The following is a 15,101-nucleotide window of genomic DNA, read 5'->3' as shown; positions in this document are numbered from 1 at the left end:
AAACAAACAAACATGATTATATACAACTCTTTATTTTTGTTTTTAAAAGATTTTATTCATTTTTTTGACAGAGAGAATAAAAGCAGGGGGAGCAGCAGCAAGAGGGAGAAGCAGGCTTCCACTGAGCAGAGAGCCCTAAGCGGGACTCGATCTCAGGACACTGGGATCACAATGCTAGCCAAAAGCAAATAAATGCCTATCGGATTGAGCCACCCAGGCACCCCTGTACAATTCTTTAAGTAGTTGGTTTTTTTTTTTTAACCTAGTATAATAATTCAACACTTTTTTGTTTTTAATAGTGAGAGGTAAATTTTCTTTTTAAGCTATACAGTAAGGAGATTGCCATTAATGTTTCTGAACATAGTTTTCCATTTTGTTTAACTGCAAGTTTTTTTTTTGTTTGTTTTTTTAAAGATTTTATTTATTTATATGACAGAGATCACAAGTAGGCAGAGAGAAAGGAGGAAGCAGGCTCCCTGCTGAGCAGAGAGCCTGATGCTGGGCTCCATCCCAGGACCCCGGGATCATGACCTGAGCTGAACGCAGAGGCTTTAACCCACTGAGCCACCCAGGCACCCCCTTAACTGCAAGTTTTTAAGGATGGTTCATAGCAGTTACTTTTTAGTTGAGGTGATTGTTACCAGAAATTTAATTTGGTTTGACTTTGCATATTTTATTATAATGCTAATTCTTGGCTTAAATATTATTAAACATTGTCTTATTTTCTAGAGAGAACACTAGGCTGAAAGAATACCCTAAAAGCTGGGTGCCTGGGTGGCTCAGTGGGTTAAGCCTCTGCCTTTGGCTTGGGTTGTGATCTCAGGGTTCTGGGATCGAGGCCTGCATCCGGCTCTCTGCTCAGCGGGGAGCCTGCTTCCCCCTTCCTGCCTGACATCTGCCTACTTGTGGTCTCTCTCTCTCTGTCAAGTAAAAAAATAAAATCTTTAAAAAAAAAAACACAAAAATACCCTGAAAGCTTTTTGTGCTGTCAAAATAAAAAAAGGAAGACACACGATTCCTTCATAGCAGAAATGTTACTTGAAATAAGTCTATTCCTAAGTTTTAGACATCTGTTAACAGTGTTTGTATTAGAATTTATCATCTAAAATACTCTATTAACTTCTACATGTAACAGTACCTTTATCCCCTTTGTAATGTGTGGGGATAGTACCTTGATACTCTGTGGTTGTAGCATTCATTATTTTTGTTCAAGTCATTGGTTACAGTGGTGATTGCAAAATAGTGATTTTTTGGAATTCTCTTTCCTTCTACACTATTGGCTGATAACTTGTTTTTATTTTTATTTTTAAAGATTTTATTTATTTATTTGAGAGAGACAGTGAGAGAGAGCATGAGTGAGGAGAAGGTCAGAGAGAAGCAGACTCCCTGTGGAGCTGGGAGCCCGATGCGGGACTCGATCCCGGGACTCCGGGATCATGACCTGAGCCGAAGGCAGTCGTCCAACCAACTGAGCCACCCAGGCGTCCCTGATACTTGTTTTTAAAGAAGGGTTTTCCCCTTCCCCAAACCCTTTTATTTAGTGTCATCTTAGATTTATGGATTCATTTTCTTCTATGTGTTATCATTCATTACTGTCATAATTCCTATTTATGCTCTGGTTATGCCATATTTAGCCATGGAAGCACTGAGGTATTATGTTTGAGTCGTCTGTAGAATTTTTTTCTGATTATATTATCTGTAGAAAAATAGGTTTGAGGGGCACCTAGTGGCTCAGTCTTTAAGCTTCTGCTTCTGGCTCAGATCATGATCCCGGCATCCTGGGATCGAGCCCTGCATTGGGCTCCCTGCTCAGCAGGAAGCCTGCTTCTCCCTCTCCCTATCCCACTCCCCATGCTTCTGTTCCTCTCTCACTGTCTCTCTCTCTATCAAAGAAATAAGTAAAATCTTCAAAAAGAAAAAAAAGAAAAATGACCTTTTGGGGGCGCCTGAGTGGCTCAGTTGGTTAAGCAATTGCCTTCTGCTCAGGTCATGATCCCAGAGTCCTGGGATTGAGTCCCGCATTGGGCTTCCAGCTCCACAGGGAGTCTACTTCTCTCTCTGACTTTCTCCCCTCTCATACACTCTCTCTCACTCTCTCTGTCTCTCAAATAAATAAATAAAATCTTAAAAAAAATTTTTTTAAATGACCTCTTGGATAATATTTCTTTAAATTTATAGGGACTTTTCTCTTATTCATGTGGTTAAAATAAAGCACATTTTTATAGACAAGCAATCATTTTGGAACCAAATTACTTGGTTGGCTGCTTCCCTTTATCTTATTACAAGGTTTTAGTAATCCCTTCCTCTAGTGGTGGAAGATTACTTTAAAATTTCTTGAGTCGCAATCATTTCCTGTTTTGGGGGTCTAGGGGCAGGGTGGTAGGCAGTGACATCTTTAAAGTATGGTTTGTTTTATCATTTTAGGTGTTAAAGTCTATACTGTATATAATGCTTCTGCTAAAAAGGGGCATATAACCAAAAGCAAATGCAATGTAGTTTACAATTCTCCTCCCAAAGAAATTGGTAGAAGGAGTGCTGGCAGTGTGACTAAAACAAGTCTTGCTAATGCCTGGGAGGAGTCAGACCTGGTACTGATTTTAGAGGGAATTTTTTTTTTTTTTTTTTAAACCCTGAAGAACATTTCACTTATTTTCTTAAGAAGGTTTTATTATACTTGTCTTTGTGTGTAGAGACTTCTGTGCAAAATAGTACATGACTATTGTGGCTTTCTTTTTAAATCTCTGGGCTTTTAGCTTCAAGGCTCAATCTAGTTATGAGCAGTTAAGCAATCCCAGCCTGTTGCCAGTTGTAAAGTCTTGGTGTGGAGCATTTACCTGAAAGATGAGGTCATTTAGAGGTCTGGGAAATTGTTGTGTGTCTTGATTGCCTTGTCTTTCTTTTACTTTTATCATTGTGGCTTCCACTGCTTTAAGATGAACTGGGTGCACATCACCTTGCTGTAGGTATTGAGGGCCTATAGATAGTCTCCACTCGGATAGGTTTTCAGTGTTATAAACTGAGGGGTTCAACAGAAAAGAGGGAAACAGAGGGTGCTGTCAAGGGAGGAGGTTCTACTTCTTTCTAATTGCAATGGAAAAGATTAGAGCTTGAAAAGACTTCAGCTCTTACTAACACCATCTCGTGAAGAAGTGGCACAGCAGGTGGGTGGGGAAAGGATAAACTGGTAACCCTGAAACAAATGATGTTTGCACAGTTGTACAGCCATGTGCGAAAATAGGCAGTTGTTCCCTACTACAGACTATTCATAAAATTTAATTCCTGATAGGTTAAATTTTTAAAGACAAACATGTTGTATCTTAATGATAATTTTAATATTGATGAAGAATGAAATATTACCACCATTTCTGGTATAGTAAATAAAGCTTATTGCAAGAATACCATTTTATATGTGTCTTCTTCTTTTAATACCATTAACAAAGTGGTGTAATAATAACTAACTTTATGAATTATCTGGGGGAGGTTTCTTTTTCTTAAAAACAGTTCGATTTTTTTAAAAGAACCTCATTTGTAGAATCACTGGCCCATTAGCCTGAACGAAGGTTTAGTTACCAAGGGACTGAGTTTAAGTTTCATCCTCCCAGTAGAGGGATCAGGGAGGAATGACCTCTGTGTTTTCTGGAAGGTAAGTATTTGGGCTCAGGAGCTTTTTTCAGCTCCCCTTCTGAAGACTGACAAGTTACCAGTACTCACGGAAGTGAGAAATGTCTCATGTAAGAGAAGTGAACCCGTTTTCAGGACTTAGGAACCTGGTCGAACCAGAAAAGCATCAGTTTCAGACAGCTATCTTAATATTGTCGCCAGGCTTTTAGCAAAACAGACTTGTTAATAGGAAAGGATAGATTCACAATAAAAGCAGGAGCTTTTATATTATATATATTCAGACTTGATTTTTTTGTCCTCTTAATATAAAATAGTTATACATCTTTAATGTTAAAATGTTAACATGAATTTGGCATTCAGGTATGTTTTATATAGTCAGATGTTTTTATTTAATGTTATTCTTTAGGATGGTTTTGTTTTCTGATATCCTGGTCAGTTGAGGGACTACACATGAGCAAGAACAAGATGTGTTAAGGAATATCACTATAGTTGATTTTAGCTTGCAAATTTAAGAAAAATGATTAATCACTCATTCCCGCTATTACATATTGCAATAATAATTTCTAACCCTTACACATTTTACAGAAAGGATCTCTGTAAGCAAGAATTGAATTAAAGTCACATTTTACGTTTTTAGTTTAGAATGTTTGTACTTTATAATAGTTACATATTAATATGTTAATGTGTTATTAGTTTTGTTTTATATTGTCTTTCATTCTTCTATTCCTTTAGCTGTCAGTTCCAAAACAATTATTTTGTGACATAGTTACTGGTGAGATCTGAACTTAATATTAAAAATAAGTAATTTTGGGGCACCTGGGTGGCTCAGTGGGTTAAGCCTCTGCCTTCGGCTCAGGTTGTGATCTCGGGGTCCTAGGATCAAGTCCTGCATCAGGCTCCCTGCTTAGCAGGGAGCTTGCTTCCCCCTCTCTCTCTGCCTGCCTCTCCGCCAACTTGTGATCTCTGTCTGTCAAATAAATAAATAAAATCTTTAAAAAAATTATTTAATAACAATGTAGTCACACATAATTCTTTTCTTTATATGCTAGTGGATTATTATTAGTTCACTGTTAAGATGCAAGAGTTTTATTATGTACCTTAAGCCCGGTGCTCTGCACTCCTGTTCTGTATTAGAAGTAGGGTCTGACAGAGCCTACGCCAGTAACTTGGGTTTAGGGAATCTTTCCTTCCAAAATGCCATACTGGTGTTTAAGTACATTTTAGACCACCTCAGAAATTTTTACCTCTCATTGATTACTTGGTGAATGGAACTGAATGTTTATCGGTGAAAAATTTATGTGAAAGAAACTTCTTCCTATAATTAGTATGATTGAAGATTGGGTATAATACTGAAATATTTATGGATGAATTTATGTCTGGGTTTGCTTCAAAATGATATGTTGGTTAGTGAAGGGGATGTGAAGAGGGATTTTGGATGAAATAATATCTTTGAATGGATCATCATAGCAGTTAGGAGAGGGGTCCATGGGGATTTATTCTATTCTCTCTACTTCAATATGTTTTTGAGATTTTTTTTTTAAATAAAAAGTTAAAACGTAATTGAATAGAAGACCTCCAGTCGGTGATGTTCCCTTTGTCATTTGGGCGGTTCCTTGAGAGAATTAAGCTCTAATGCATCTAGTCTGAGTAATGAATTAACTTTTCTCCTGTGTAGGATGGTGTTACTTATGTGCTATTCTTGGGAGAATTGAGAAAGTAGTAGTTCTTTTTGTGGTTCCTAGTGAGGAACATTGGCTGGGAAAGACTGGTTGAGGATGCAGAAATATATAATTGTTCAACATTGTACTGTTGTGTAATTTGATATTTCTTTGCTTTTTAAGTATAAATTTTTAACTTCAGTTTTTAAACATGGTCAAAAACATGTTGTTAACCTGTTACCATATACTAAAAGCATTGGAAAATGTGGTTTTCTTTTCTATTAGGTATGGTCTGAATGTGCAGCCCATTCAGAGAATGCACCTCGCTGTGGTTGCCTGTGGTGAAAGACTGGAAGAAACTGTAACCATGTTGAAGTCAGCTATCATCTTCAGCATCAGACCTCTTCAGTTCCATATTTTTGCTGAAGATCAACTACATGATAGTTTTAAAGGCATAGTAAGTATTCGAGACTTTGTTAAGACTCTAGAGATGAATATTTAATGGTATACTGTCACAGAATGTTGCTTTATTCCTTCATTGAACAAAAATATTTACTCAGTGCCTCTGCCCTCCTAGAGTTGGGCTGCCACTCCATCTAAGAGTCCAGATCTAGGTATAAGAGGAAGGTTTGTTTTCCAAAAAAGAAATACGTTGTTTAAAGTCCTTTGCCAAGCATGGAGGTTTTATTTCATTGGCTGTAGATCTAGGATGATTTGACTGAAAGTCCTATGACTTAATTTTATTCCTATCGTTGGCTTGGGAGTGCCTCAAGCAAAGTATGCACAAAGATTTTAATTCTGTTTTCAGGGGTGGGAGTTCTTGATTGATAATATGGAAGGAAGTGGCTTTTTGTTTTGATAAGAAAGTTCATTATTTTGGTTTTGTATTAGTTACAATCAGTTTGGCTATATTGACAGAAAACCCAAACTAACAGTGACTTAAGATAGAAGTTTATTTTTCTCTCACATAAGAGTAAGCAGTCTGTGGTATATGATAGCTCTGAGTCTTCCTGGACACTGGCTTCTGTCTTATGGCTGAGCCATTTTAATATAAGACTTCTCCTTCATGCTCCAGGGGGTCTACTTACTTTTCAGCTCTCACACCCATATTTTAACCAAATAAGGGAGAAAGGAGTGAAGAAGGCCAATCCCTTCCTACCCTCTATAAATATTTTCCAGAAGTTGCATATGACAGTCTTGCCAGTATCCCATTGTTATAAACTTAGTTGTGTAACCATACTGTTACAGCTGTTTGTGAGGGTTAAAAATATTCTTTAATCAGGACAGCCAAGTAGCCTCCTAAACAATAAAAAATTTTTTTACTGTGCAATAAGAGTAGAATAGATAGATATAGGGGAAGAACTTTTAAGAAAAAGAAAAATCACCTGAAATCTCACAACCTTGTGTTCTGAGACAGTAGTAAAGATAATAATAGTGATTATCCCCTTCCCCACTATCTCAGTTTATCTCTCAGTACACAGTAAATTAAATTTCAAACTGATTTGGTTTTTATGTTTGGTCTAAATATGTAGAAAAACATTTATTTGATGTTTTCTGAAGTTAAAGTAGTTCAAAATGTGAATGAAAAATACTACTTATGACCTCAAGTCTTTTAGTTTCCTAACAAAACCTTTGAGTCCAAGGGGTATTAAGCTTTGCTTAAATATATCTAGTGTCTGTATTTTTTTTTTTTTAAGATTTTATTTATTTATTTGACAGAGAGAGATCACAAGTAGGCAGAGAGGCAGGCAGGTGGGGGGGAAGCAGGCTCCCCGCTGAGCAGAGAGCCTGATGCGGGGCTCGATTCCAGGACCCTGGGATCATGACCTGAGCTGAAGGCAGAGGCTTAACCCCCTGAGCCACTCAGGCGCCCCTAGTCTCTGTAGTTTTTAAAAAATATTTTATTTTTAAGTGATCTCTACACCAACATGGGATTCAAACTTAAACCCTGAGATCAAGAGTCGCATGCTCTACCAACTAAGCCAGCCAGGTGCCTCTGGCGTCTGTATTTTTGATAGGTGATTTTGTGAGCTTGATCTCTTTGGATTGTTTTCTAAAATATTAACTGAGGAATTGTCTTAACAGTTCCGAGAACAGCAACAGATTGCTATGGAACTGTGGAAACTTTTGGCAGTGTAATAAAAAAATGAAATTATTGTTTCATCTTATACACAGCCTCAGTGTTTTGTTCAAATCTGGCTGAGTGATTACTTGTGTAATATATACTGTATTTTTTTAAAATTATTTAATTATTTGCGTGGGGGTGGGGCAGAGAGAGAATGCTCAAGCAGACTTCCCACTGAATGTAGAGTATGTTGAGGGAGTATCCATCCACATTAAAAATACACAGATAGACAAATATTTTCTAACCAGTTTCATATTGGTCTGATTTTAAATGTAGACATTTTCTAGTATACACACTCTGGTAATAAAATTAGTGCTTAATTTTTTTGAGTTTAATTTATTCAGGAATTGATAGGATTTATGTATCAGGTAAAGATGAGGTAGATGAACAACGTGCAAGGCTTTTAGCTTTGTGATTTTGTGGTGGTTAACTTTCATTGTGCCTCTGATATTTATGGCGAAGTCTTCCTAGACTATTACTATATTAAATTATTTTAAGTTAATTGATTAAATTATTTTAAATTTATACTGAATTATTTATATGAATCATATGGTCTTATAAAATTAATTAAATTATATATTACTATATATTAATTATATATAATTAGTTATATATTACTATATATAAAATTTGAATGAAAACAAATGGCAGGAAAGAAGAATTTGACTTTCTTAACTGTGTATAGCATAACATCTAATGTCTTTAATTTTTAGCTTTTTAAAATAATCTGTTGGTTTATAATTTTACAGTGGAACTTGAAAATGAAATAATCTAAACTAAGGTTTGCTTTTTTTTTTTTTTTTAGCTTGATAGCTGGTCATTTCTGCAGACATTTAATTATTCATTATACCCAATAACTTTTCCAAGTGAGAATGCAGTGGAGTGGAAAAAGCTTTTCAAGCCATGTGCTTCCCAGAGATTATTCTTGCCAGTAAGTTTTTTCTCTAGTGATTTTTTTTCTAATTTTGCTTTTACACACATGAGTTAATGAAGAGTTGCATATAAATGAGTTAAATAAACATATACGTGTAGATTTTCCCTTTGAACATTAGGGAAAAAACTTTTGATAGAACAAATAAAAGCTACAAAGAAGACATCTGTTAAAAATGAAAAATGTAAGTAATTTCTGTGGAAATACTATTTCTTACATTTTAACTTACTCAGGTGCTGTAAACTGTTTTACTTCTAAGAAGGATTTGAGGTTATCAGATGTTGCTGGAGCCAGGCCTCTTGCCAGCAGAAGTTCAGGAGCAATATCACCTTCTCATTGCTCACTGCATTTGTAATTTGGGAAGTGAAGTAGATTGTAACATTAAATAGTTGTTTCTATCTTATACCAAGCCACATTACCCTTTCCAGGTTATATTTTAACACAGACCCAAATTTAAAGCATGTGAACTCTAAGGGGAATGAGAACGATTTATTCAGTGGAGCTGTTCTTTGGTAGTGTTCTCTGGTGATAAACCCCGATCTTTTTTTTTTTTTTTTTTTTTAATATTTTATTTATTTGACAAAGAGCGCACAAGCAGGGGGAGCTGCAGGCAGAGAGAGGGAGAAGCAGGCTCCCCACTGAGCAGGGAGCCTGATGAGCAGAGCTTGATCCCAGGACCCTGGAATGATGACCTGAACCAAAGGCAGATGCTCAACCAACTTAGCCACCCAGGCGCCCCAGATTATTATTTTTTAGCTAAAAATATTCAGAAGCAAGGTCATCTCTCCATTTTGAGTTGATTTCATCTACATCTATAGTAGTTGAAATAATGAATTTAAGAAGCTCACAGAATTTGTGGAAAGTATATAAATTATAGGGAAAGAAACTTTAGCTCCTTATTATTCTTAAGGGAACAAAGCAATTCTTAGCGTATTAAGATATAATTTACTGAATCTAGGTCATCAGTAAGATTTAAAGTTATAATTTTGATCACTGAATTTGCCTAACTGGTAACTTTGTTTCCATGCATAAAAAATTTGGATCTAGGATCTTTCTCAGTCTCTGTTTCCATTGTAAGAGGCACACAAATAAGGGATTAGGATAGGGGAAAAAAAAAGACCCCAAAAGTTTTAGATATTTCATGTAGACTTTGTAAGTTTAAAACACACAAAAATTTTTTTTCACCAGAGATAAATTATTCAGCCATTTATTGAATTTCTAGTAAGTGTCACACCTGGGATTTTCGCATCAGTTTGAGAAGGATTTAGGCTGCTGTGCATATTGTAACAAGATCTAGCTCTTCCCTCAATAGTTTACAGTCTAGTCAAAAAGCAAAGCGGTATATAATAACCACCTCTCACCAAAACAATATTGAGTAATTGGTATATATAAATGTGCCAAACAGTACTATGGCCAAATGAGTAACAGGATGGTTTGGTGTTTCTTGGACTGACAATCTCTAATGCAGTAAACAAGCCATGTATTCTCTCTCAGAGTCTCAGTTTCCATGTTTATAAAATGAAAAGATTGGACCAAAAATATCCAAGTTTACTGCAAACTCTAAGAAACTATAACTCAGGATTCCAAAGTTCATGCTGGAATTCTAGCTTTAGAATTTGTTCAGACTTTCTACAGATTTTTGTTTCTGAGTCTTGATTTCCTTATTTTATTTTATTACTTTTTAAAAATTAACGTATAATGTATTATTTGCCCCAGGGGTACAGGTCTGTAAAATCATCAGGCTTACACATTTCACAGCACTTACCTTACCACATACCCTCCCCAATGTTCATAACCCAGCACTGTCCCTACCCCCCAGCAATCCTCAGTTTGTTTCCAGAGATTAAGAGTCTCTTAGGGTTTGTGTCCCTCCCAATCCCATCTTGTTTCATTTCTTTCCTTCCCTACTCCCCTCATACCCCCCCATCCTGCCTCTCAAATTCCTCATATCAGAGAGATCATATGATAATTACCTTTCTCTGATTGACTTATTTTGCTCAGCATAATACCCTCTAGTTCCATCCATGTCCCTGCAAATGGCAAGATTTCATTTCTTTTGATGGCTGCATAGTATTCCATTGTATATATATATACCACATCTTCTTTATCCATTCATCTGTTGATGGACATCTAGGTTCTTTCCATAGTTTGGCTATTGTGGACATTGCTGCTATAAACATTCAGGTGCATGTCCCCCTTCAGATCACTACATTTGTATCTTTAGGATAAATAACCAGTAGTGTGATTGCTGGATCATAGGGTAGCTCTATTTTCAACTTTTTGAGGAACCTCCATGCTGTTTTCCAGAGTGGCTGTACCAGCTTGCATTCCCACCAATGGTGTAGGAGGGTTCCCCTTTCTCCGCATCCTCACCAGTATCTGTCATTTCCTGACTTGTTAATTTTAGCCCTTCTGACTGCTGTGAGGTGGTATCTCCTTGTGGATTTGGTATTTCCCTGATGCTGAGTGATGCTGAGCACTTTTTCATGTGTCTGTTGGCCATCTGGATGTCCTCTTTGCAGAAATGTCTGTTTATGTCTTCTGCACATTTCTTGATTGGATTATTTGTTCTGTGGGTGTTGAGTTTGATAAGTTCTTTATAAATTTTGGATACTAGCACTTTATCTGATATGTTATTTGTGAATATCTTCTCCCATTCTCTTAGTTGTCTTTGGTTTTCTCGATTGTTTGCTGTGCAGAAGCTTTTGATCTTGATGAAGTCCCAATAGTTCATTTTTTGCCCTTCCTTCCCTTGCCTTTGGCGATGTTTCTAGGAGGAAGTTGCTGTGCCTGAGGTCGAAGAGGTTGCTGTAAAACAAAATTTTTATGTTGAATCACTGTAGCATCACATTTAGTAAATTGCCTTATTTTCTGCCGAGAATCTACTGAAGTTCTGGTATATAGGAATGAATGGAACAGATGGGTGTCTTGTTTTCATAGAGCTTATTGTCTGATGTGGGAGGCAGGGATTAAACAAATACAATATGATATTCAATAAACAAATGTATTACTGAAAAAATAACACATGGTGACAGAAGCCTAAGGTTACAACCATTTCTCTTTGATTTTGTTCTGCATTATTAACAAGTTTAATTGTTGATGTTGTGATATGAAATTTTCCAGATGACTTAGTGATATAATCTGGTTAAATTCCTCAATGGAATTTGAAACACTAAACAAAAATACTTGAAACCTGTCAAATTGTCCTCTATTTCACTGTTAGTTCTGCATCTTTTTAGCTAGATTTGAGTAAATTGATGCTTTATTTTTCTAAGTGATAGTTTTTTTTTTTTTACTGAGTTTCTCTTCTTTGAAATAGATTGATGAAAACAACTAATGTAATCTCTACCAACTCCTTCTTCCTCCAAAAGGGACCATAGAAAAAAATACTGATGTGGCTATTACTTAATGTCTGACCTTATGTCTGATCTCCAGTTGGCAGTGGTTCCTAACAGTTAACAGTGTTTTCCAAGTCTGCTAACAATATAGTAATCTGTAAACACACATTGTTTCATGGTACAGAAACAGTATGTTGATTAAAAAAAAAATTCCCCTCACTCTTCTGTCCCCAAAAGAGAGACAGACATACAGACATATACATATGTACCCTTTCACTGGGGTCTTTGAACAAGTGAATCTTCCCTACTCAGGCTCTGCAGTGAAACCACATTTTTTCCCCCAGTTTGATATTAAATCAGCTGATGGGGGAATGGGGTGATTGCAGATTTATTTATAGCTGCTCATTAAGGTGGTGGCTTAACCTTAGCAGAAGGAGGAGGCAATAATTTTGAAAAGGAGAACAAGGAGCAAATGCTTCTCTTTATATTTTTAACTGAAAAGATTTAGTTTAATCTAATAATTGAGTTCTACATATGCTGATACGTGTAGTAAATTTAAATTTGCAGGAGTTGGATTCTCAATTTTGTGGGTAAGACAGAAATAAAAGTTTTCCTTAAAAATCCCTGTAGAAGACACATTTAGCATCTGTCAGAAGGTAATAATGTAGCCAGTCCTTATTGTAAAACACATCTTGTCCTCACCCTTGCTAAGTATGTGCACATTTACTTTGATTTGTTGGGAGACAGTAAGTAAGAAAATAAAACAGCATGGATTCCCGAGCTGGGTGGTCTGGATTCCAGTTTTGGCTTTATCATTTACTAGTTAAGACCAAATGACACAAAGGTGCCAGCCATTAGTATATGGGCCAAGGGAACAAATTCAGAAGATCTTCATTTATATTGGTTTATTTCTGTATTTATTTTAGGAAATTAAGATTCAGGATATAAATTTAGCTAAGTTAATGTTATTTCCCATCATAAGAAACATTCTATCCCTGATCTTTGAGAATACTGCTTTTATTTTATTTATTTTTCTAATTGTTACTATTTAGTTTTTTGTCCTGATTTGTTTTTATAGCTTTTGTTCTCTGAAAGTTCATATAAAGATTAGCATTATATCTCTATATATACTATTATAAAAAAAAGACAGATTTAGGAAAGATTACTTAAAAAAATTAATGTAAATTAGCTTATCTCATAGGTATTTATTTTATAATTAAAGCCTCTTATGTTTTATATTAAATAAATAGAATTATAATTAATATTTCAAATATCTCTTCTAATAGTTAATCCTGAAAGAAGTTGACTCACTATTGTACGTCGACACTGATATCCTTTTTTTACGGCCTATTGATGATATTTGGTCTTTACTAAAGAAATTTAACTCTACACAAATTGCTGCAATGGCGCCAGAACATGAAGAGCCTCGGATAGGATGGTATAATCGCTTTGCCAGACATCCGTATTATGGAAAAACTGGAGTAAACTCTGGAGTTATGTTGATGAACATGACTAGAATGAGAAGAAAGTATTTCAAGGTAAGTCACTGATATATGTAGCTGATAAACAGTTCTCTACTTTCCTTCCACAAATTGTTTGGTTTCCAATTTAGTTTTGTTTTATTAAGAACTCGATGAAACTACTCAGAATTTCCCACTTACTTAGAATAATTCGAAAAAAGTATGTTCTTAGTATTCTGTTTATTGGAGCATTATGGCAGATCAAGCCAGATGTCCTGCCAATGAAGTAAAATAACAATGTATTAAGTAGCGAATGTCATCTTTCTAGATTGATATTCTAGGTCATAGTTGTCATTTTGTAGTTGTGCAACTGTAGAACATCTTGGGATGACACATAGATGTGAAGAGCTTAAGACTCTGGATCCTGTTGGCCAGGTTTAAGACTCTAGGACTTTGAGTAAGTTTTGAACATCTCTGGTGTTTAGTTTTCTCATCTGTAAGATGAGGATGGTAGATAAGATAACTTACATCATAGAACTTTTATAAGGATTGAATTAGAACAGTGACTAACACATTGTAAATGTGAGCTGTTTGGGGCTATTTAAAAAAAAAAAAAAAATTCTTGAGGCACCTGGGTGGCCCAGTTGGTTAAGTGTCTGCCTTCAGCTTAGGTCATGATCTCAGAGTCTTGGGATCCAGCCCTGTGTTGGGCTCCCTGCTCAGAGGGAAGCCTGCTTCTCCCTTTCTCTCTGCCCTTTCTTCCTGCTGTGTGCTCTCTCCTTTTCTCCCTCTCTCAAATAAATAAAATCTTTTAAAAAAAAAAATTCTTGCATGCTTTTTATCTCTCAAATTGTGGGGCCAGTGGAAGAATCAGGCTATCTATATTCTCTGTGCATTCTGAACACAGGAGTATGTTGTATGGCTTACCAATTTTATGTTGATGAGTTTTATGTCATTGTAGTTTGTGGGCACTGGAGTCAAACTGTCTTTATGTTTAACCTTGTCACCTGTGCATTTATTTAACCAATAGCCAGTTAACTTTAAATGTCAGTTCTCTCAACTGAAAAACAGATGATAAATGGACTTGTGTAGGTTATCAGTTTAAAGGAGATCCTTTTAAAATACTTAGCACATCTCTTCAACAAATGGTGCTGGGAAAGCCGGACCACTTTCTCACACTATACACAAAAATAATCTCAAAATACACTTGATCTTAGCCAAAAGGCCGAGAAGCGATAAAAATAATTTCAGAATAGGTTAAAGATCTAAATGGGAGACGTGAAACCATAAAAATCATAGAAGAGAGTACAGTAGTAATTTTTTACATCAGCCGTAGCAATGTTTTTCTAGATAAGTCTCTTGAGGCAATGAAGACAAAACAAAAATAAAATAAACTATTGGGACTACATCAAAATAAAAACCTTCTGCATGGCAAAGGAAAATGATCAAAAGTAAAAGACAACCTACTGAATTGGAGAAGGTATTTGCAAATGACGTATATAATAGTTAGTATCCAAAATATATGAATAGCTTACAACACCCAAAAAGCAAATAATTCAAACAGAAAATGGGCAGAAGACATGAACAGATAGTATTCCAAAGAAGACATCCAGATGGCAAACAGACACAGGAAAAGATGTTCAACATCACTCATTATCAGGGAAATGCAAATCAAAACTATAAAAATACGACTTCATACCTGTCAGAATGGCTAAAATCAAAAACCACAAGAAACAAGTGTTGGTGAGGATTTGGAGAAAAAGGAACCCTTGTCCAGTGTTGGTGGGAATGCAGACTGGTGCAGCCCCTATGGAAAACAGTATGAGATGCCTCAAAAAAATTAAAAATAGAATTACAGTGTGATACAGTAACTTCACTATTGGGTATTTTCCCAAAAAATAGAAAAACACTAATTCAGAAAGACACATGAACCCCTATGTTTATCACAGCATTATTTATAAGAACCAT

The 15,101-nt window shown here is 35.8% G+C and overlaps 1 protein-coding gene and 1 pseudogene across 6 annotated transcripts in view; one reads left to right on the top strand and one right to left on the bottom strand.

Annotated features, from left to right (window-relative positions):
- The window catches only part of GXYLT1 (glucoside xylosyltransferase 1), a 75,271-nt gene that overhangs the window by 15,221 nt on the left and 44,949 nt on the right, over positions 1–15,101 (top strand). For all 6 annotated transcript variants that reach the window (XM_046012598.1, XM_046012595.1, XM_046012597.1 and 3 more), the window contains 3 exons: positions 5,565–5,736; positions 8,210–8,335; positions 12,960–13,211. In XM_046012598.1, coding sequence (XP_045868554.1) covers positions 5,565–5,736; positions 8,210–8,335; positions 12,960–13,211 — 550 coding nt within the window. The remainder of the gene's footprint in view (positions 1–5,564; positions 5,737–8,209; positions 8,336–12,959; positions 13,212–15,101) is intronic.
- LOC123947692 lies at positions 14,254–14,370 on the bottom strand (annotated as a pseudogene).

Source organism: Meles meles, chromosome 7 (genome assembly GCF_922984935.1).
Source record: "Meles meles chromosome 7, mMelMel3.1 paternal haplotype, whole genome shotgun sequence".
NCBI lineage: Eukaryota > Metazoa > Chordata > Mammalia > Carnivora > Mustelidae > Meles > Meles meles.
Note: the sequence above shows the minus strand (reverse complement) of the source record. Positions and strands in the feature narration are given on the sequence as shown.